The 24,498-nt window shown below is 42.0% G+C and overlaps 1 protein-coding gene across 1 annotated transcript in view; it reads right to left on the minus strand.

Moving 5' to 3' along the window:
• Window positions 1–16,671, minus strand: part of KDSR (3-ketodihydrosphingosine reductase) — a 34,264-nt gene extending 17,593 nt beyond the window's left edge. Inside the window, exons 1-6 of the mRNA XM_012645283.1 lie at window positions 16,415–16,671; window positions 12,087–12,176; window positions 9,533–9,589; window positions 5,645–5,710; window positions 5,360–5,455; window positions 296–487 (exon numbers count right to left, since the gene is read on the minus strand). Of these exons, the coding sequence (XP_012500737.1) occupies window positions 296–487; window positions 5,360–5,455; window positions 5,645–5,710; window positions 9,533–9,589; window positions 12,087–12,176; window positions 16,415–16,522 (609 nt within the window). The 5' untranslated portion in view covers window positions 16,523–16,671. The remainder of the gene's footprint in view (window positions 1–295; window positions 488–5,359; window positions 5,456–5,644; window positions 5,711–9,532; window positions 9,590–12,086; window positions 12,177–16,414) is intronic.
• Window positions 16,672–24,498: the final 7,827 nt, after the last annotated feature.

Consider the following 24,498-nt stretch of genomic DNA (forward strand, 5'->3'; position numbering starts at 1 on the left):
CATACTCATATAGTATCGGACCAATACAGTATGAAGATATTACTGGTACTTTCTGTGTATCAAAGTAAACAGGCAAAAACCCCATAACCATTTTGCATCTGTCATACTATAAATTTTCATGCAATGAAAAAATGTTAACTGCAAAACTCAGGGTTGGAGTCAATTCTCTTTTACTAATGTCAAATCTACAAATCTCTAATTTAAGGCAGTAATACATAAAGAAGCTCCAAAACTAAAGAGGAATATATGTTGCTGAGCTGGGAGAAATAAATACAAACATGAACACAATGTTTACCTCCATCTGCAAAGCTTCAGCCAGTCCCCTCAAGGCGAACTTGGACGAAGAGTAGGCCGTGAAGCCGAACAGTCCCAGCTGTCCCGCCTGGGAGGACACAAACACGATCCTGCCCACCCGGCGCTCCTTCATGGTGGTGATCACCGCTCGGCTGGGGTACACGCTGCCCAGGTAATTGATGCTCATTAATCTCTGCAGGGAACAAAGAGGCAACATGAGGAGTGAATGAGGTCAAAAGCCTCCAGGCTGTACTCACTGGGAATTTAGTCTGCTTTCCAGATTTAAGTTCTTCGGTGAAAGCTCAACAGATATGGGGGTTTTGGGGTTTTGTGTTTTTTAAGAGATGGCATTTTGCTCTCTTGCCCAGGCTGGGGTACAGCTGATCATAGCTCACTGCAGCCTTGAACTCCTGGGCTGAAGAGATCCTCCCACCTCGGCCTTCCGAGTTGCTGGTATTACAGATGCGAGCCACCCTGCTCTGCTTAGATTTGTTGAATGAATGATGATTAAGTGATGCTGCAAATGGGATGTGATATGAAGCCTAGCACTGAAGCCTCAGGACCTACCATGTAAAGCCTATTTCAATCTAGTCTCGCATTCTCACAATGACAGCAGTCACGTCTTTGCTGAAAACTGGTCAATATTAGTTTTCTCCTTACAAAAAGTATACAGCATGTTGCAGGTAATATTTCTTCTTGAAAGATAGTTTTAGGAAAGAGCTTCCAAATATTTCTAGCCCTTAATTCTAAGCTAAAAAAAGACCACAAAGAGAGTAAGACAGTGGTTAACAGTACAGATTTTGGTTTCAAGCCTTGGCTCTCTCATTTATTGGCTATTTGATGATGAGTAAGAGAGTCAGACACTCCACCCATTTTCTGAGCTGAAAACAAGGTTAATATTGGTACTACCTCATAGAGTGTTTGCAAGGATCCAAAGAGAAAACACAAGTTAAGCATTAGCACAGCCCCTGGCTTAAGTAAGAACTCACAAAACACTGGCTCTTATATTTTAGTGGGTAACAGCTTGCATAGAGACTAATAGTATATTTTTCCCTCATCCTGAGAGCTCTTAAAAATCTTAAATCTTAACTTGAAAACCTAAGAATACTTGCATTAAAATGTTTCTCTATTACCTGCATTAAAATGTTTCAAATATTCAAATATTTGTAAAAACATTAGATCCTCATGTAACACTAAACACTTCAACTGGGGACTTGAAGTCAATCATGATATAGTAACTTAAGAGAATATTAAGTAACTTTTTGAAATGATGACCAGAAACACTGGGAGAGATGGGGAAATATCTATGCTATAAGTTGAACAAAGGACTGTATTCACATTGAGACTCTAACTATTTTAAACATTAAATAAAAGTACACAAGCTCAGGTGCAAAACCAGTGAAATACAGAAAACTGTGATTGTGTTAGGATGTTGGGATTCTCTTTTTTTTTTTTACCCAAAATGTGTTTTAATAGTATTATATTATTTTGATAATGAAAATGTTCTTAAAAAGTATTTGAAAAAAGATAGTACACTAAGTCCATGTATTTATACTGGCACCCTTTAGAGAACCCATTAAAATCTCAGTAAGGAAATTTTTCTTTAGGGCAAGATCACACAAGAACAATGAATATAGGAATAAAAATAACAGCAATAGGCCAGGCATGGTGGCTCATTCCTATAACCCTAGCACTTTGGGAGGCCACGACAGGTGGATTAAGGTTAGGCATTTAGGCAGGACCAGCGTGGGCAACATAGCAAGACCCCATCTCCACAAACAATAGAAAAACTGGCCAGGTGTGGTGGCGTGTACCTGTAGTCCCAGCAACTCGGGAGGCTGAGGCAGGAGGATCACTTGAGCCCAGGAGTGTGAGGTTTCAGTGAGCTATGATGATGCCACTGCTCTCATGCCCAGGCAACAAAGTGAGACCCTGTCTCAATCCATCGGTCAATCAACCAATAATAAATAAATAAAATAACAGCAGCAATAACCTTTAGGAAGCTGAAGAACAGAATGACAAGTGATAACTAACGTAGCCAGCCACAGGAACATGAAAGCTAAGTGGGAGAAACTGAAAAACAGGATTGCACCACAGAGTCCCAACCGGCTCAAGCCGCACCAAGTATCTCTGGGGTCGGGGGTAGGGGTGGGTGGACACAGGGCTGAAAGTCAGGAGTATGGACTATGAATCTGTTTAAAGCAGTCAGCTAGAAACAACTCAAATGTCCATCAACAAACAAAATGCCAGCTAGATAAACAAAATGTGGTACATCCACACAACAGAACATTATCACTCTATAAAAAGGAATGAAGCGCTGATACCTGCTACAATGTGGATGAACCTCAAAACATTATGCTAAGTGAGAGAAGCCAGACACAAAAGGGCATATATCATGTGATTCCATTCATACAAAATATCCGGAGAGACAGAATACAGCTTCGTGGTTGTCAGTGGCCAGGGACGAAAACAGGGAATAGGGAACAACTGCTTAGTAGGTACAGGGTTTCCCTTTAGGGTGATGAAAATGTTTTGGAACTAGATAGAGGTGGAGGTCGTATAACACTGTGAATCTGCGAAACATCTCTGAACTGTTCCCTTTAAAATGGTTAATTTTATGTTAAATGAATTTCACCTCAATTTAAAAAAAATCGATGTGTGACAATGACAAAAAGAAAAAAGCAGTCAGATCCTAGATGCCTTTTCCCTCCCCATAGAGCAGATCTGTGCCCCTCTTCTGGCCTGGAGGAGACTGGAGATTTAGTTTCTAGAGAGTAAGTCTAGATAAAGCGAGAGGTTTAAGTGAAAGTCTGTCTAGACACTGAACACTGAGAGGCCAGCTGTCTTCCCCAGCTCCACCATGGACGGGCCTGTACTTCCTAGGTAGGAGCTGGAAGACTCTTCTCAGGGCTTCTAACCAACCCAGGAGACAAAGTCTACAGATACTGACACAGAAACTTCCCCCGGAGATAAGGCCCAGATAACAACCCCTCAGAAAGCAACCAGACTTCCCAGCGAAGCCTCTAACACGAAAGACTGAGACATTGGCCTCTTAGATCAAATAAACACACACACAAAGCGGAGACAATCAAAGGACAAAAGAAAACTTAAAAATAATTCTCCTACCGCTTATCTGCTTGCCCATCACGGCCTGCCCTACCTTACTTAGGCCAAGACTTTATTTCCTTGCTCACCACGGCACCCCCAGAACAACACTGACACACCAGATATTCGCTTGAATATATGTGGATTGAACGAATAAAGGGGGAGGAGATTAGCATTTATTAAACAGCTGACACGGGCAGACATTATGCTACTTAATGCTCACAGCTCTGTGAGCTCTATATCCATTTTACAGAGATGGAAGCTGAGGCTGGAAGGAAAGCTGATGCCAGAAGAAAGCAGAATGCTTTGCTAGTAAACGGTCAGACTTGGAACCATTAGAGTTAAGACTTGAAACCGGTTTAACCTGATGCCAAAGCCCACCTTGTTTTCTGACTGTACCCTGCCGCTGGGAAACAGCACAACAAATAGTCCATGTGGGTGGCACAGGTGTGGAAAGATGATGGTGGTCATGGAAAAGAAATAAATTGTGATTTTGTTTTTTAAAAGAAAGAAAGAGAAGGAAGGAAATGGCAGTGTGAATGGAGGCTAAAAGGTTAAGAGTAAAGTTAGTTTTTTACAAAGATTGGAATTGTGCATGTTTTTATATTTCACCATGCTTCATGTTATACTCACTCTATATATTTTTATGTCTTCCCTCATCTCCCCTGCTCCACCTCTCTCCTTGTCATGGATACCGACACACATTCACCTGTTATTAAAACCTCAGTTTCTTCTCTTCCTGTTCACAATGACACACCTCCACAAAACCTCAATTATCCTGGTGCTTCCATCAGCCAATCTCCACTGCTGCTGCCCCCAACAGACACGCCCCACTTCCTGAGGTCCTGACATCACAGCTGTGCATTTATTTATCACAACCATGCACTTCTGTATTCCTCAATCCACTGAATCCCCCACATTTAGTCAAGTGAGTCTGCCGATTCTCCTACATCTTGCATGCACCCTCTCACACACATTCACCACTTACTCCTCTTTTTCTGGCTACCTTCCAAGTCTTCTGCTTGATCACTGCATGTCTATACTACTATAAAAACTATTTTCCCTAATCGATCCTATATATAGACAGTGGAATAATCTTGGAAATCTGCCTTCCATTCCTTACCAATGAAGGTACACGGGCCTAGACAGCTCTCTTTTACGCCTACTTGATAAAGGAGTCTTACGATACTCGAGTTCCATCACTCTGCTTGTGTCCACCTCTTGACTCTCCTGACTTGTCTTAAGTAAACCACAGAGTTAATGGTGCTTTCCCCAGCCTACCAGATGCTGCTGGTTCAGCGTCTCTTTTCCTACAAAAGTGGAATGTAATTTAACTTCACAAAGTCAAGCATTTGAAACCCATTATTACGATGAAGACTCAAGAGAACATTAAGCCATCTTTTTGATGGCTGATGTGCTGCCAACTAAAAAATGCTGTGCACTTTAAAAAGATTTCAAATCTAATGTCTATTTTTTGATGCTTAAATAAATTACTAAGAGAGGTTCCTTGGCAAATCTGTTTAAAAATAGAAACATCAATAGATGCATTATCTTTTTACCTTTATTTGAGAAGTCTAGCAAGTCTGTCCTCCAATAGTTTTGGTTTCTCCTTGCTAATAATACATGATGTGAACTTGACCTGAACATCTAACATCTCTTGGATTATCAAGTGCTCTCTTGAAAATACCACCTCAGCGAATCGCTGAAGTGATCCGTGTCGGGTTAGAGGTTTCAATCCCATTTCACAGCTGAGAAAACCAAGGTTGAGAAACTTGTCTAAATTCTTAAGGTTAAATAGTCATGGCACTGGGACCAAAGCCTTGTTCAGCCTTCTTCTGGTCCTCTCACACTTCCACGAACATCTGAATGCATTCATTTGTTTCCATCTTAAAGCCTTTACCCAGGGCTTATTCTACTTTTAGTATATGGGCTACCCTAGTGAGTGAACATTTTTACTTACTTCAAAAGTACTAACTTCAAGATCTTCAAATTTTCCTGACAGTGACATTCCTGCACAGTTTACAAGCATGTCCACTGGACCCAGTTTCTCCTGTGCCTAGAAAAATGTAGCAGAGCAGGCATTATGAAAGAGAAGAGAAAAACCATAGCAGCAAATCAATGCTAATAAATAACATTTAAACTGTTAAACCTATAGGGAAGATTTACCAATTCCAAGTCACACAGCAAAATGGTAAGAACCAATCAAAAGTCAAGAGGATTAATTCCAATTAGCCCAACCTCTTACTTGTTTTATGACATTTTCTACTTGGTTATAGTCTTGACATACATCAACTGATATACAAAGCACCACCTGTTAAAAAAGAAAAAAAATCATCAAAAATATGCAGATGTCAAAACTATTTTTAAAAGATGTTTTTAAAATTAAAGGCAATTCTTTCCAATAAAGAAGAAGGCCAATTTTGAACATATAGATTGTAGTGTTTGAAATCTGCTGACAATACAATTAGTAGAGTCTAATTTTCTTGGCAGTTTTCAGAGTTAAACAAACTCCAAAGAATGTTTTAAGAAATGTAAAAATGCTCCTCTTGAAATGCCACTCATCTATAGTGACAAAAGGTAGATCAGGGGCCATGCAGCCAGGAGTAGAAGATGGAAAGAACTTGGAAAGGGCATGGGCAGACTTTGGGGAGCGATGGAAATGCCCTGTGCCTGACTGCAGTGGTGTTTCATCTGTCAAAAGCCATTGAGCTATACGCTTCAAATGAGTGTGGTTTATTATATATAAATTATATCTCAATGAAATTGTTAAAAAGAATAATAATAAACATAATAAATTTTTAAAAATACTCCCCTTGAAGCAGTACTGGCTATGACGACCTTGTTGAGATTCAATATCAGCAGGTGGAACAAAGTGTTGAGCAAACACCTATTCCAGAAGCCACCTCAGCTTGGGCCCATGCTGGGGACTGAGTCAGTGACAGACCAAGTGGACCACAGGACTTTATGTGACGAGGAAGGCCGAGGGTCAATCTTGGCCCATCAGACCTGAGCTGGGCGCAGAGTGGCATTGAGGTTTGCCTGAGACCCTTGACTCTGGAGCTGATCAGGCCACTCACAAATTGTCTGGACAAGGGACACCAAGCAGACCCCAGAGCCCCCCCAGGACAAACCCAGCCATGCTCAGGGGGCCACAGCAGAGTGATGGTGGGGAAGAGCGCAGCCTGTGCTCACCACAGACAACAGTTGCATTTAGACTTTGAAAAGAAAAAAGAGAAGAAAAGCAAAGAGGAAGAAAGGGAGGAAGCACAGACTTGGGTGCTTACTTTGATAGAAATTTATGAAAAAGACATCAAGAGCCCTTTTGATTTTCCTTTTCGAGTAGTGTTTTCAGATCCAGGGCTTAGACCTCCAACAGAGGAATGTTCCATGTTCCAAAGGAGGTCATTGTAAGAAGCAGAAAGGTGTTCTCAATTTCTCAGCCTTCCATTAATTCTTCCTTTTTGAGACTGGCTGGCAAACTAACAGGGAGAGAGAACGCGTGTGTACAGGAGGCACATCCATGCTGAAACAATATGCACCCACGTGGGGCTGGGAGGAGTCCAGTGAGAAGCCTGGGTTCCAATCCTGGCTCTTCACTTTCTAGTCGAGTAGAACCTGAGAAGGGTGCAGTGGCCTCCACGGTAAATAAGGCCGTCAGAAGCCAGTGATGACCAAGATTCTCTCCTGCTCTGAGAAGCCATGCCAAAGGGCTGAATAAAAAGGGACCCATTGTCTTAGGGGCAGGAAGTTTTATTTAATGCAAGAAGGAACCCCGTCCAAATGATTTAAATTTCTAAGAAAAGTAAATGCCACCTTCAGAAACATAACCTGAAGTATTCCAGCCTAGAGGGGTTGTCCTTGGCTGAAAGTGGATTCTATCTCTACATCCTCACACAGAAAACATTTTTCAAAGGCAGTAGGAATCATATGATTACTTTTAAAGCATGCCTTTTCATACAATATTAGATCAGTTACTGTAAATAAAATCTATACCACAAATGAAATTTTTAGAAAATTTTGTTATTAAAAAGGCACCAAAAAAAAAAATGCCCACACAAGCCCGGTGGGACGGCCAAAGGATCAAGCTCACTTTTGCCCACCCCGGCCCGGATAATCTCCCTTCCTTGATATGAAAGCAAAGTTTTCCACCTGTCCTAACGCACTGATAGATGAAGGGAGGGCAGAGGTGGTGATGGCAGCAGGCAAGACTGGCCTTGGCCGTGAGCATTCAGGATCCGTGGTTCACACCACACTCCTTTCTCTATCAGAAGCTACAGGAGTATGGCAAGAATGGGGGCGGGGGTTGGTGTTCTTCTAATGTTTGTGGGTTTCGGAGAAAAGGGTACAGGCAGAGGCCATAGTCATAGAGAAAAACTCACACGTATGCAGGAGATACGGACGAGGAGTTTCACCTGCGGCACAGATTGCAATAGCAAAAACAAACAAAAAGAATGGGAACAGCTCAGCAACAGGGAACTAATTTAAATAAACGCTGGTTTATTTAACTCTGCTGCAGTGGTTTAAAAAAATGAGGCAGATTTATTTAATTGGCATGGAAAGATCTCTAACCTATTCTGAAGAGGGGAAAAGGCAATTAAAACCACAGTGAAATACTATCTAAAACTTATCAAAAAGGCAAAAATTAAAGTCTGCCAATACCAACAGTTGGCAAGAATGTGGAGCAACAGGAACTGAAATCCAAGTGGTGGGACTGTGACCACCTTGGTGAGGTTGAAGACACACATCACACTACTACTCAGCAGTTCCATTTCTAGGTATGCACCATTCTTGTACATGTGTATAAAGACACATAGTGAAAACTCTTCCGAAAGCAAAAAACAAAACAAACAAATAAAAAAAATGGAAACAACTTAAATATCCACCAATAGTAGAACTGATGAACAAAAGGTAGCCTTACATATAATAGGAGATAGCAGTTAAAGAATGAACTCCTACTTCATGTGGCGACATAGATGAATTTTTAAAATAATACCAGGTAAAGAAATAAAGTTGCACAAGAAAGCATGAAGAATGATGTTATACCAATCTACGGAGTCGGAAAGTAGATTGGTGATGGCCTGAGGCTGGGAAGAGGTTGGGAGGGAAGGGGGAGTGACTGCTAATGGGTACAGAGATTCCTTACGGGGTGATGAAAATGTTCTAAAATTGATTTTGGTGATAGTTGTACAACTCTGTGATTATGCTAAAAACCACTGAATTGTACACTTGAAATGGGTCAATTAATTGTATGGTGTCTGAATCATTATATATCTCAATAAAGACTGTTAAAAAAAAAAAAAAGAAGAAGAACTGACGAGCCTGAGCAAGAGCAAGACTCCATCTCTACAAAACATAGAAAAATAGCTTGTAGTGGCACGTCTGTAGTCCCAGCCACTGGGGAGGCTAAGGCGGGAGGATGCTTGCGCCCAGCAGTTTGAGGTTGCAGTGAGCCATGATGACGCCACTGTACTCTAGCCTGGGCAAGAGAGCAAGACTCTATCTCAAAATAAATATATAAATAAATAAATGAGAATGATACCATAAGTTCAAAAAGAAGCAAAACGGAACAACAGACTATTTAGGGTCACGTGCATACATGATAAAATTGTACAGAAAATCAAAGGAAGGAGCAACACAAAAATCAGGGTGGGGGTTGCCTCCAGAAATAAGACAAGGGAGATGAGGCTGCCATAGAGCACACAGGGGGCTTCGGAGACCCTGATAAATTCTATTCCATAGGCTGGGTGATGGGTATATGGTGATTAATTTGTTATTATGTTTTATACTGAAATATATGTTTTAAATACCTCTTTCCTCTTAAGCACTTATATAAAGTTCATTTAAATAAATAATTTAAATGAAATCATTTTCTAGTAAAACATTCTGTTACTCGACCATTTGTGGATGTGTGTTCAGTCTATTCTTTTTCTTTCTTTTTTTTTTTTTTTGGTATAACCTGAGTTCCTAGGCAATTCAAACAATTTTACCTTTTTAAAAAGAGTGTAATATGTGTTTTAATTAGGAAAATCATATATGCTTTTAGGTAACTATTCACAGTTGAAGTAATCCTTTTTTTCCTTTATGTAAGTGTGTTGATGATGTCAGAAAATACATTCTGAAGACAGAGATTTACCTGTTTATCATTAATAGAGTGCTTTTCAATTTCCTTCTTTGCCTGCAGCAGCTTGTCCTGAAAGCAACATGGAATGATTAGTTCTGGTGATTGTCTATACTTATGTCTGTCTGTTGAAAATGAAAGAAAAAGCAGTTATTTGCCTAAGTATTTGTCTAAGTATTATTTGTTAAATTCTAGAAAATACACAAAACAGTATCTACATTGCACAGGTGGACTGGGCCACAGTCTAGGGAAGAAAAGCTGTAAAGTATGTTAAGATATGAATAAGTGATAACAGGTTTTTAAATTCACTGCAGAGAAAGATAATAGAAAAATAAATGAACCTCAAAATCCCAATTAACAGTATTAACTGCTGATGGTCACGCTCCAGTTCTAACATATGGTTTGATCTGACATTATTAAGTTATGAATTAAAACAAGAGCAAACATATTAATGTGAAATGCTTTCAAATTTAAAGGTATGTGTCATTCCGTGTCAAGAGTGTTTTCATAAGATATTGTCCAAACTTTTCCTCCTCTACTATAAAAGCAAATATAGTAAAAATCACTTTGTAGCTGAAATGGGTAAACCTCTACCTGGCTACTTTATAAAATACTCTGAAGACAAGCAAAGCTACCAAGTAACTGAATAATTCCTCTAAGGTCTCAATTTTGTTTGTTTTACTTACTTTCAAGAAAACAGACATTGGATTATAGTATCTTAATTTGTTACAAAAGTAACTTAAATAATAGTATGATATAGAGAAGAAAAAAGGGGAAGAAAATTCTTCCAAAGGACATGTAAGGTTTCTAAACCTGAACGTGTCTATAAAAAAATACATTGTTCTATTACTAAAGATACATAAAACTTGACTTTGCTGAGATTGGAATAAAAAAGCAGCAGTCCCCAACCTTTCGGGCACCAGGGACTGGTTCTGTGGAAGACAATTTTTCCACGGACTGGAGAGGGTGGGCGAGATGGTTTTGGGATGATTTAAGCATATTACATTTATTGTGCAGTCAGACCTCTCTGCTAATGATAAACCTATATTTGCAGCCGCTCCCCAGCACTAGCATCACCACCTCAGCTCCACCTCAGATCATCAGGCATTAGACTCTCATAAGGAGCGCTCACCCTAGATCCCTCGCATGCGCAATTTACAGTAGGGTTTGTGCTCCTATGAGAATCTAATGCCACCACTGATCTGACAGGAGGCGGAGCTTATGCAGAGATGCAAGTGATGGGGAGCAGCTGTAAACACAGATGAAGCTTTGCTTGCTCACCTGCTGCTCACCTCCTGTTGTGCAGCCTGGTTCCTAACACTGGCACCACAGTGAAAAAGAACATTAGATTAAAAAAAAGAAAAAGAATTTCTTGATGCCAGAGGTTCGTCAGCTCACCCTCTAAGAGCTCCTGAACACCTGAAACACGGGGCTCCCCTGCCTCCATTTTGATTTATCTTGAGTCAAACAATGGCATTGTTTAAAACTCACAAGATGCCATTTCATTAAATTTGTGTTTTCATTCACATAAAGTGGCTTCAATGACAAAGCAAATTCACTGTTAGAGAAGTAAAGCTATAAATAAAAGACAGGTAGCTAATTCTGCCTTTCTTGGTTTTTAAAAGAAATTGTGGGTGACCAGGCCTAATTCTGTGTCATTATTTAAACACTTTCCCCCAAAGGCCCTCCCTGACCTGCCATTCCCACTGGGCTCTGTTCCGCTGTCCATGCCCTACTTGAGCAGTTACCACACTATTACCATCCTTTGGCGTAGGTGAATCCAAAATCCCCAAGCAACGATGCCATGCTGGCATTCCCACACTCTCCATCATTCCTCCCTTCATTTCTTCATTCAGCAAATATCTCTGAGCACGTGCTATGTGCCACACACAGAATAGCAGCAGTGGACAGGGCAGCTATGGTCACTATCCCCTGGCCCCCATATGGGAGCAAGAGGACTTCATGACAGTTTGTGTGCGCACAGTATCACTGCTTTGCACTCCAAAAACAACTTTGGTAAGAATAATAGACTCTGAAGAAAGAAAAACAGATCCTGCATCAACTTGACTGAGAAAAACATGTTATGCTAAACTTCTAGGGAGGAATGAGACTCCTCTGTGGTGTCTAGATTTCACTAGAGATATCTATCATGTCATAAGTAAATTATACAGAGAAACCACAGAGAAACACCTACACACCTTCAGGTATCAGCTCCAGAATCACTGCTTCCAATGCCTCTGGCCTGACAGGGCCCTGCCTGGCTTCCTATGGCCAGGTGTGCTACTTAACTATGCCTCGGCCTCTTCCAACTCAAGATCTGCGGTATCTATGATGGTGCTGCCTAATATGTTAATAAACATAAATAAACATCTATTGAGCTGACCTGACTTCAGTTGAGAAGTATTTGGCCTACATAGGAGAAAGAACCAGTAGTTCAGGAATCACATCTCAAATTAAGGAAGCCAAGCACTTTCCAGTACAGTTGTGAATGCTAAGAAGTTTAGCAAGCCTCTTTGACTAATGTAAAGTTGAATAAGTAAGTTAGTAATAACAAACCTAGAAGACTTACCTCATTTCGTGCAACCAGAGTAATAAATGCTCCCTGTTTATAGCACTCGATAGCAATGCACTTCCCAATGCCACTGGAACCTCCTGTAACCTAAAAACAAAAATCATAAAATCTTCTTAGCACTTGAAATTTCCCCTCTGCAGGAAGATTTTTAAAAACCTTAATTTAAAAATAGCTATTTTTAAAAATAACTATGATGTGCTCTAGAAATGAATCTACAAGACCTAAATGTTTAGCTACTGTATCTTCTTCATACCAAACTCAACAATTGGAGTAAGTGCAAGCATGAAAGACTGTCAGTAGGGCTTGCTGCTTCGACAGTTTTCAGTACTGAAGCATAAATTGCACACTTAGGATACTTTTCTGAGTTCATTGGCAAAAAAGTAACCTATAAGTCTAGCTAATAAATAAGGCATTAGTCTGCCTCTGATTCCAAATCCAAATGAATCTTATTTCCTTACTGTACCTCTGAGTATGACTACAACAGATTACAAGAATGGTCACCTGTATATATCTTATGATATTTGCAATAAGTGCTTTCTATAAAAGTAATATATACTCATAAGAAAAATCTGAAAAGTAAAGGTTTTCTTCTTACACTATTTTTCCCCTCATTATCTATAGCTCAGCCATACTGGCTGTCTTTCAGTTCCATAGTTCCATGTACCTTCCAACCACAGTGCCTTTGCATATTCTATTTCTCTTGCCAAGAATGCTCCCCTCCCCTCTTTTCATCTAACTGGCACCTACTCACCCATCAAATCTCAGCTCAAATATCACTTCCTCAGGAAAGCCTTTGCTGCCTCCTCAGCCCCACCCGCCTTACTTTTCAGCACCGCATACCTTCCTCTCTACCTTATGGCACACACAAAATCAAACAGCCATACATTTATTTGTGTGATTACTTGATTCTTAACCATCTTTCCTATCACCTCCCCATAAACTCCTCCCTTAGCACAGGGATTCGATATATATTTCACTGAATAAGACAAATGCAACATTATCTTTGTAGTCATTTTGTCCCCATGCAAATTATATAATATTGCATGGTACGGTATCCTGTTTTTAAAAAAATTATATCGTAATGTCTTATGTCAAAAATTAAAAGGCTTCACAATATTGCATTAAATAGCTATATCCAAACTTAACCATTTCCCTATGCTCAGACATTCAGATTATTTCTTAATATTTTACTGTTATACATAAATCATGCTGTAAGAAACAGCTGTGACCCCATCCCACGATTTTCAAATCATCGTGGAGAGCCTCCTACACAAATGCATCTACTTCCATGTGACTCACAGGCATCCCTTATAACTCTTTAGCGTCAACTTGCCACTACTGAAGAGATTTCCTTGGTGGATAATTAACCAATTATCTACAGAAGGTTGCTGTAAAAATATACCTATTGCCTAGGCTAACGGTTGCCTCTGAGGAGGTCTTTGCTACAGGGATAGTTCATGGGTTGTTTTGGCTTATTAAATAGCACCAGCTATGACAATTCCATAGCAACTGGCAGGACCTCCAAAAATGTTCCTGTTTCATTGTCTCTGCTGCTTGGATGTCCCTCCACCCACATGCCACACACACCTACATTTCCAAACCCTACCCATCCTACAGAGCCCAGCTCAAACATCCCCTCCTCCATGAAGCTTTTCCTGACTCTATTACCCAGTCCTATCCTTCAGCTGTCGCATCTACCTTGTGCAGTTACTTACATATCTTAGCTCCCTTGCCAGACATCAGTTCTCTACGGATGAGAACCAAGTCCAACTGATTTCACTCATTCCTAGAACAGCACCTTGCAAAAGCAGTTGCTAAAGAAATGCTTGCCTATGTTAATTTGCCAACTGGTGTATGATATCATTTCTATGAAAAGTACAATGCCAAAAAAAACTTGTAAATAAAATTTCCCTATTTGTTATTCAATGAATTGATGGAAATGGAAATTATGACGTTATTGAGAAAATGTGTATGCTCTGAAATGCTCTGTAGATTTTAAGCTATTGCTATCATTGTCCTTTTTCTAGACCATGTATAGGTAAGCTAGCTGTGTAAATTTACTGCAAAGCAAGAAACAGGTTTAAACCTGATCACAAGAAGAGTATGACGTCAGCTTTTGGATTGTGGTTTGTGGGAAATTAACCTAGTCAAGTTAGGTAGTTCTTAGAAGGTATCTAAGAATACACTTATGCCAACTGGCCATGTTATTCTGAATGTTATAAGAAAATATAAGGGATTTCCACAAGGGCTGAAAAAAGTGATAAATGTCTATTGAGTTGCCAGACAACTGCTGCTGAATCGAGCCCAGACGGGACACACTAAAGATAATAGTTCAATTTCCTTTATCATTCCCTCTTACTATTCATTGCAAATAATTTTTAAGTGTTACTATCTTAATCACATCATATAGCTCTTATTAAGGGCAACAGAGGGGACTGTTTGCTGCCAGAGCTACTCCTATCCAGTCATCTCCAAAAAGGGGGGATATATAAATAACTACATACTGTGTGAGACTTGCTGCAGTTTTGCTACTGTAATTAGATGGATAACACCAACATACAAGAATTTTTCTAAAAATGAGACAATAGTTATAAGTTTGTTCATACTTCCACACAAGCCGACAGTCTAAAGATTAGCTCCCCCTCCTAAAACCACCCAGTCTAGTCTTAAAAAAAATCTCAGGAAAAATAATTGCACTTTCACTCTTCTTAGGACATTAAAAAAGATGACAGATGGTAACACCCGTACGAATTATTCAAGTCATTCTCACCTTATTTATAGTGTGAAATAATAATCCTTTGTTTTAAAGTGGAATGGTAAAAATAAGAAACTCTCCTTAGTCTATCCCAACCAGACATGACATTTACTCATCTTACCTATGGCCTGCGGCTTCATGGGGCTGCAAGGACTACAGTCAGGGTTAAGTGAAAATGTCTTATAAACAAGGAATCAAAATTTTCATTCTGCTTATGGCATTACTTTTTTCCAAATTATCCTCTGCAAGCACAAGTTCTGAAAGAATCCATGCTTTTGTGGCATACGTTTTCTTGTGGCTGTGAAACTTTCAGAGTTTAGTATGATTATATAGTTTTTCTTGTTTTAATGAATCTGGACAACTCCTTACCTACCCTTCCACAATCAGGAATAGCAGGAGTTGGAAATAAGCTAATTTTTGTTTTTTTTTTTTTAACAAAGGAGAAATTAAAGAAAATACACGGTCTCATTCACAAACTCTTGTCCAGATTTAAAGCACACTAAAAGAAACGACCATCTTATCCTACAACGTCTGGGTGGGGAGGCTCGGAGCGCAGATACAGAGCTGATGTGCCAGGAAGATACGTGCTGCCGGCTTAGTAACTAACTCTCCTTACTCCTAACTCCCCGCCTCAGTGTGCTTTGGGGGTGGGAGATCCGAGCAGGAAAGCAGACGAGAAAGCTACCGCACACGGTCAAGGGCGGGGAAGCATTCTCTCTCAGGGTAAGGAAGGTGCCACACATGCAGAGTAGGGATTGCTGAATACGCGGGCTTCCGGCAGGACACAAACCAAACCCATCCACATCTCCTTCACTCCTACAGCACCACCCGTGTCGTTAGGCTCACCCTTTTGACTCTGAAGTAATGGCAAAGGATTGCTTCGAAGCAGCAATCAGCAGCCCCCGGACTGAGCTCAGAGACAAGCGTGCAGACGGGACAGAAGCGTCCCAATGCCGCTAACCAGGACCGCCAGCCCACTGGGTTCAGAGTCACTTCCTGGAATCCTTTGGCAACTGCTCTTCCTGTCACTCGCACAGGCCATCTTCCAGTTGCGAGCTGCCTCAGCGGGTCCCGGCGGCTGGGACCCGCCCTCCCTGCCGTCCACCCCCTCGCGACCCTGCGGCGTCTGCGCCCTCCCTGGCACCGCGCTCCGCACCCCGCGCGCCACCGACCGCTGTGTCCTTGGCAAAGTTTCTCAGCCCCTCTATTCCTCAGTTGACTCATCGGGAAAGCGGAGAACAAAATATCCACATCCCAGGGATGCTCGTGAATTAATGAGCAGCTACGGTTCCTCCGGAGCCCGGGAACTCGGCGGGCTGGCGCTGTCCCCCGGTCGCACCGCTCTCCAGCCCCAGGAGCAGCCAGGTGCAACGGAGGGAGGGTCCTCGGAGGCCGGGTGCTCGGCCTGAGGTGACAGTGCCGGAGTGGACGGCGGCAGATGACCCTCCCCATTTGGCCGTCCCTTCCTGGGGACCCTGGCCTGGAGAAAGGGACGGCGGCGGCCCAGCCTCGGTGGCCGGCTGGCCGAGCGGGCCGGGAGGCTGGGACGCAGCAACAGGAGGCCACTCACCACCACATGCGCCCCAGGCAGGGCGAGGGGCTTGGGGCTGATGAGCGGAGACACCATGTAGAGCAGCAGCACGAAGGCCACGAGGAAGGCGGCCGCCAGCAGCAGCATCGCTCGGCCGCGGCGGCGGGGGCCGCGCAGGCACAGGCGCGCTGGGCTCGGCGGCGGCGGCGGCGGCGGCGGCGGCGCGTCTCGCGCGGCTCGCGCAGCGCGGCTCAGTGTTTGGGTTCGCAGGCGGGGCGGGGCGGCGCGGAGGGGAAGAGGAGGAGCCGGGCAGGGGCGCCGCCCAGGCGGGGAGGGGCTGCCGGGGGTGCTCTGAGGCCGCCGCCGCCGGCGGAACAGTTTCTGGGGGGTTCGGGCGTCCGGTACGGCCCCCGGCGTGGGAACGGGCCCCGCAACCTGCCCTGCAGAACCGCGGCGTCCCCGAGCGCGTAGGGGGCAGCGCCACCTGCGAGCGCTCTTGGGAGGGGCTGGGTGACTTGCTCCTGGGTCGTTTTGAGGGTGCCTCTTAGGACCCCGCAGAGCAGGTTTGCAGACCTCCCAAAACCTCCTGCCGAGCGTCAGCAGCACCCCGGCCTCGGGAGCTCCGCCATTTCGTGAGTGCCGCCGCCCGGACCGTACCTCAGAGCACGACAGTGTGGAAGCCCGGAGATTAAGCCCTGAAATCCCGGCTTCCATTTCATATTTTCTTAGTGTACTGAGGAAATGGTCACAGCCCACTTTCGCTTTTCACAGGACCGGAAAACCTTAACGTGGAGTTTTGAAAAATCACTTAGATGATTCCGTGTCGTTGAGCTCACCAAAGCAGGTTCAAAACAAAACGAAACAAAACAAAACCAGCTTTATTGAAATCTAATTCACATACGCTACCATGCAGTTCACCGATTTAAAGTGCGTAATAAATGGTTTTATTATAGTCACAGAGTTGTGCTACGATCACAACCATAAATTTTAGAACATTTTTGTCACACCCCCGAAGAAATCCTGTACTGTATTTCTCTTCTTGACTTACTGTCCAGAGTTAGCCACGCCGCGAGGCTTGGGAGCACAGTCCCCAAGACTTCTGACACCGGTGCAAGTTTGGAGCTCCCTAAACCACCCTCAGGTTTGATAATTCACTGGAAGGGCTCATGGAACTCACTGAAAGCTATGAGTATTCGTGGTTACAGTTTATTACAGGGAAAGAATCTAGATCAAAATAAGCCAAGGAAGTAAATGTATAGGGCAAAGTTTGGAGAGTTCCAAATGCAAATCTTCTGTTGTCGTCTCCCATGGAGTCAGAATGTGTGACCCTGCCAGCATTGGTATGTGACGATATGCTTGGAGTATTGCCAACCAAAGAAGATCATGTGAGTTTCTGTGTCCCGAATTTTTATTGGGGCCTCATTACATAGGCTTGATTAATAGTCCACGTCGTTGAACTCAATCTCCAACTAGACAGATGATAGTGCATGACACAAAGTCCCCACCGAAATCACATGGTTGGTTTTTCTGGCATGGCCAATTCTTGTCTAAACAAAGACACTCCAATCAAGTATAACATACATGACCTCCCAAAAGCCAAGGGCAAAGGCCTAACCTTTTCAGAAAAGGCTGAATTCTTTTCTACATAGGCTGCCACCTGGCCTTTGGCCAAAGCTATCTTACAGACAAATGAACATATGTCCAACATTTGGAGGAACCAGTGTGAAGTAGGAGGCTTTTAACTCAATTTCCCAGCACATTTGACCATCAATATTATTATAATCAGTATTAAAATCTCACCAACACTGCTAGGTGTTATACTGTATCAAGATATGGTAGTAAACATAACCTGAAAAATAAGAGTCAAAAGGTAGTGACATATTACTAACATCTGCTCAGCCATCAACAATTGGTCCTGTTCATCATCATATTCGGTAGATAGTTAGGATCTCTGGCTCTTCTAGGGACAAGGGTACCCTGTTTTGGTGCTGTCTTAAGGAATTGCTCCACCTGGGAGGAAGGATAAGGATGCGCACTCCATTTTGGTGTTGCCCCACCCTTAATCCTAACTCAAGCAACACCTGGGATAGAGGGAATGTTTTCTCAATCTGAGAATTCCCCAGCCCAGGCATAATAAGATTTCCAAAGTGACCTAGAATAACCTAAGGGTAATTATTATGCCATTAGCTTGAATCTGCATCATGGTTCACCTCTGCCCCCAAGGTGGGTTTTCAGAGAGGGAGCTCTTATAGGCAGATGGAATTTTGAGGACACCCGTCAATCATTTGATAACATCCCACACCTCCTGAGAGCCTTCCCTGGGACTGGGCTAATAAAAGGAAACAATCTGAGAATTCAGGGAGAGTGAGTCAGTGAGTCAGTCGGTCTGTCTCTGTCCACTCACGGAGACTCACCCCTTTTGTTGTACAGTAATGAGCTGCTCATGTGAAACTGCTTCCTGCCTGAGGTTACTCCGTGGCTTTGGCCCTAGTGGTGATTTTTCCAAGCAAGGAGTCAGATAACCAGGATAATAGTCTGGACTTGACACTTTGGTGTGTCTGGTCATTCTTTGGCCAAGAGCACACCAAGAACCGAGGGCAGACTGCCACCCTGACAGTCATAACATATGACCAAACTATCTCCCAGAGCATTGCAACTCAGGCCTGCAGGTTCCCATTTAACTCTTATTGGTTCCCAAAAACAGGAAAACCCTTTCAGGCACCAGACACTGAACATGTTTTGTCCACCGGGTATCCTCTACTTTTTAAAATTAACAACTTATGTGGGCTCGGCAATCTTATTTGTTCCAATTTAGCATGTCCAATCAAATTGCCTGATGGGCAGATTTACCTGCCTTCCGTTTTGTAATACCAGGTAAGGGAAACTCCTTGGGGAGACACAATATCCACCCCCAGAGTACATTCATGATAAGGAGATGCAACCACTTCATATAGAATCTGTTCAGATGTTCCAGTTTTTATCCAAATTTCACCTTAATCCTACCAAACCTTGTATTTCCACATCTTCCCAATTTACCTGTAGCCTCTGTTAGGACTTTACCAGTAGGTTTTAGAACCACAGTGCATGGGGCTCCCATGCCAAGGAATTTCAGGAATGTTTCTTTGCCATCCATGACCATTTACCTATTCATGTACATTTGGCTTTGGGCCCCCAGCCAGGGATTGGACCAATGAACCCAGTTTCTCTCCTTAGTTCTTAATCTTGATTACATTGCATATCATCATCTGAGGCGACTGGAGGTCAGGTTTCTCCTTGTCATCTTTGCTTTGCAGCTTTTAGGATTTATCCGAACTAGGATGGATTTTTTTAGGGCCCTTCAGTGTTAGTGGACCAGCAGAGGCTCCCATTGGGCCGCCCAGCCTCTGAGAGTGCTGCATTAAGACTTTTGTTTTGACACCACCACTGCTTGCTTTATTCATACCATTTTTAATAACTGTTTAAATATTTCATTCACTCTCCCTTTTCTATTTCCCTATTGTCTTGGAATCAGTCTGCTATATGTTGTTCAGCATAACTTTTCCCTTTGGAGGCGGCCCTGAGGTAGCAGCTGCAGCTCAAACTGGCCAGGATTCAAGCTTGGCCCAGCCTCAGGATCTGCCCCAACACTATCCCTTACTTTCAGCTATTACAGATAATAATAATAATAATCAAAGGATTACATGTTCAGCTTTTTTCTTGTCACTTTGCATTTATTTTGGCATCTAATGAGCCAACTCCCTGGGAGTAGAATCCATCATTTCTAAATTCCACTGGCGAATCTTACTTCCAGTAAGATAAGTAAACCCATGATCAACTAGAGTTTATTCCAGGGATGCAAGGCTGGTTCAATATTTGAAATTCAGTCAATGTAATCTACCATATTATTAACAAGCTAAAGAAGAAAAAATGCACGATCAATATCAATGCAGAAAAGATATTTCACAAAATTTGACACTCATTCATAATTACAACTCTCAGAAAAATAGGAATACAGGGGAACTTCCTCAACTTGATAAAGAACATCTACAAAAAAATCTACAGCTAACATTATATTTAATGGTGAAAGACTGACTGCTTTACCTGTAAGATCAAGAACAAGGCAAAGATACTTGCTCTCACCACTCTTATTCAACAAAATGCTGTAAGTTCTAGCCAGTGTAGTAAGGCAAAAAAAGGAAGTAAAAGTCATATAGATCAGAAAGGAATAAATAAAACTATTCCTATTTGCAGATGGCATGACTGATCATGCAGAAAATCCCTAGGAATCTCAACAAAAACAAAAACAAACCTAGCAGAATTAAGCAACTCCAGCAAAGATGCAGGATACAAAACAAATATACAAAAGTAAAATGCATTTCTATATAGTAGCCATGAACTTGCGGACACTGGAATTAAAACTATAATTTCACTTACAATTGCTAAAAGAAATAAATAGGTGTAACTCTCACAAAACATACATAGAAGTTGTATGCTGAAAACTACACAATGCTGATAAAAGAAATCCAAGGAGATCTAAATAAAAAGAGAGACACACCATGTTCATGAATTGGAAGACTCAACATAGTAAAGATGTCAATTTTTTCGAAATTTGATTGCTGTTTTAATGCACCTCCTATTCTTCCTATTTAATGCATCTTCCTATTCTAGCAATATTTTTGTAAATATAGACAAGATTACTCTAAAATTTATATGTAAAGGCTAACAAACTAGAATAGCTAGCACATCTTTTTAAAAGAAGAATAAAGCGGGAGGAGTCAGTCTACTTGATTGTAAGACTGGTTATTTAGCTACAGTAATGAAGACTGTGTTGCATTGGCAAAGAACAGACACATAGATCAATAGAATTTGGAAATAGGCCCACACAAATACACCCAACTGATTTTTGACAAAAATGAAAAAGCAATTTAATGGAGGAAAGGTGGCCTTTTCATGAAATGGTCCTAGGACAATTGGACAGCCATAAACAATAAATAAATAAATAAATAAATAAATAAATAAATTTTGACCTAAAGCTTATACATTTTGCAAAAATTAACTCAAGAAGGTGTGATGGCTAATTTTATTTTTCAACTTGACTAAGCCATGGAATACCTAGATATTTCGTCAAACATTATTCTGGATATTTCTGTGAGGGTGTTTTGGATGAGATTATCATTTAACCCAGAAGACTGAGTAAAGCCGATTGCCCTTCCTAATATCAGTGGACCTTATCCTATCAATTGAAGGCCTGAATAGAACAAAAAGGCTAACCCTTCCTTGAGTAAGAATTCTTTCTGCCTGATGACCTTTAGACTAGGACATTGGCTTTTTCCATGGCCTTTGGGCTTGACCTGAAACATTGGCTCTCCTGGATCTCCAGCTTGTCAACTCACCCTGCAGATCCTGGGATTCGCAGCCTTCATAATTGCATAAGCCAATTCCTTATAATAAATCTCTTTATTATGTATACATCCTATTCATCCTAATACAGAAGGGATCGTGGACCTAAATGTAAAACTATAAAGTGTTTAGAAAAACCATAGAAGATGATCTTTGAGAGCCAGGATTATGTAAAGACTTTATAGATTTGGCACCAAAAGCACAGTCTATAAAAGAAAACACTGATGAATTGGGCTTCATCAAAATTTGAAAATTTTACTCTGCAAAAGACCTTGTTAAAAGGAAGAAAAGGTAAGCTGCAGACTTGCAGAAAATATTTTCAAACCACGTATCTGACAAAGGGCTAGTATCTAGGATATATAAAGAATTCTCGGCCCACACCTGTAATCCTAGCACTCTGGGAGGCCAAGGCAGGAGGATTACTTGAAATCAGGAGTTTGAGACCAGCCTGAGCAAGGGAAAGTCTTGCAGCTGGATGATACCAATGTCAATATCCTAATTGGGATATAGTGCTAGTTTTGCAAGATGTTACCCTGGGGGGAAACTGGGTACAGGAGATCTCTGTTTTGTTTCTTGCAACTATATGTGAATGTACAATTATCTCAAAATAAAAAGCTTAATAAAAAAGAAACAGAAAATTCAAGTGGAAGAGGAAGGCAGGAAAGTGGGTCAGAGAGATGCAACAACACTAGAAGAGCCAGGAAAGATTTTAAGCGTGAGAGGGACTCAACTCACCATTGCTGGCTTTGCAAATGGAGGGGAGGGGGCCATAAGCCAAGGAATGTAGGTGGACTCTAGAAACTTGGAACAGCCTTCAGCTGACAGCCCGCAAGGACGTGGGACCTCAGTCCTGCAACTGCAAGGGATTGAATTCTGCCCACAACCTGAATGAACAAGGAAACTATCGCCTAGAGCCTCCAGAAAGGAATGCAGCTCTGCTGACATCTGATTTTAGCCCAGTGAGACTCGTATCGGACTTCTGACCTACAGAACTGCAAGGTAATAAATCTGTGTTGGTTTAAGCCATTAACTTTGTAGTAATTTGTTAGAGCAGTATTACAAATCTAATACAAGTTCCCCTTGCCCACTCAGACTAACACAGTTTGTTTGGAATTTTTGCATGGCAAGTCATCGCTGAACTTAATGGCTTAAAACTGCAATTACTTTCTCTTTCAGATCCTGTGGGTCAGGAATTCAGGAAGAGCTTGGTTGGGCAGTTCTAGCTAGGAGTCCTTTGCACAGTTGCACCCAGTGTCTGGGGCTGGTGTAGCAGAGGGCTGAAGTATCTAGGGACAGCTCTCTCCACGTGGTTTCTCTGCCTGGGCTAGTTTGGGCCTCTACACAGCACAGCAGCCTCAAGGCACTCAGACTGCTGACAGGAGACTGGAGACCAACACTTCCAGAGCAAGTATTCCAGGGAGCGAAGTGGAGGCTGTATCACCTTTAGTGACCCAGCCTAGGAAGTCATAGTGTCACTTCTGCCATATTCTGTTGGTCTAAAATATTCACAAAAGCCCACCCAATTTCAAGAGGAGAGGACATAGATCCCACCTATCACTGGGAGGAATGTCGAAGGGACATTGTAAGAAGAGCATTTGAGTGGGAAGATATTGTTGTGGCCACTTTCGGAAAATAAAATCTTTCACAAGAACCAAACCTAAAAAGACTGAAAATGATTACCCCTGGGGAGTGGAATCAGCGTTGAGGAGGGTTTGAGGGGAGGGAACCGCTGAGTTACATCATCAGGTGGTACCGAGTCTGTGCTGTGCTTCATGCTCTGCCTGTCATGATGGTTCTGGGCTGTTCACCAGACTTGGGAGTTTTTTTGGTTTATGCTAAGGAAGTAGCACCTTAGTGAGCTGAGCAGTCATTTGTTTTTGTCCTAGGGACCTCATCGCCAATGAATTATTGCTTAAGATCTCTGTGGGAAAGACTATTCTGATGACCACGCTAGCCCTGCAGCCTAATGTGGCGCCCAAGTGCATTAAGCATGTGCTGGCCAATTGCCACTACTTGGCTTTTGCAACCGCTGGATCTTTCCAGCCCTTATGAAATGAAAAGCCAGTAAAGCACATTAGAAAGTGTTCCTTCCACTTGTCAAGGCCTTGGCTAAGGGATTGGATTCTGGATCTTTTCTAGGAACACTGTGGCTTTGAAGATGATTCTTACGTAATAAATCCAGTATTGCATTTATATTTTCTACTGATGCTGGGTTCTTTCTTTTCCATTAAGTTATTGGAGTTCAAAGAGGATCCACTGTTGAGTTCAATTTCTTCAACCAAACAGAATTACTCTCAGCAGCTCGAACCAAAATACTGAATGCAGAATCTCTTGATTGAACCCATATTGATAAATTCAATCACATATGAAACGATTCTCCTTTTTCTTGATCAACATAACCCATTGTTGTACAAGTCCCAGATATTTGCTGATATTCAGAATTCTCCAAATTCTTGCAAATATACACATTTCAATCCCATGAAGCCTACTCTTTTCCTCCTGTTACTTTCACATACAAACTTGGTGAATCTGTGAATTCAACTGATACAATTTGGCAACCTGCAGGATCGAATGCTGAGTTTGGCTTTTGATTAGTTAGCCACTGTGGTTGTAGGAAATGTCTATTTTAGCATAGTCATAGAAAGAAGATCCTTGGGTTTCCATCTCTGCTTTGACCTCAATCAGCCATTCTCATGCTCTTTGTTTTGCACTCCAGCAGCTACAAAGTGGCTCCCCAATGTCTG

Source organism: Propithecus coquereli, unplaced genomic scaffold, assembly GCF_000956105.1.
Source record: "Propithecus coquereli isolate 6110/MARCELLA unplaced genomic scaffold, Pcoq_1.0 Scaffold229, whole genome shotgun sequence".
Taxonomy (NCBI): domain Eukaryota; kingdom Metazoa; phylum Chordata; class Mammalia; order Primates; family Indriidae; genus Propithecus; species Propithecus coquereli.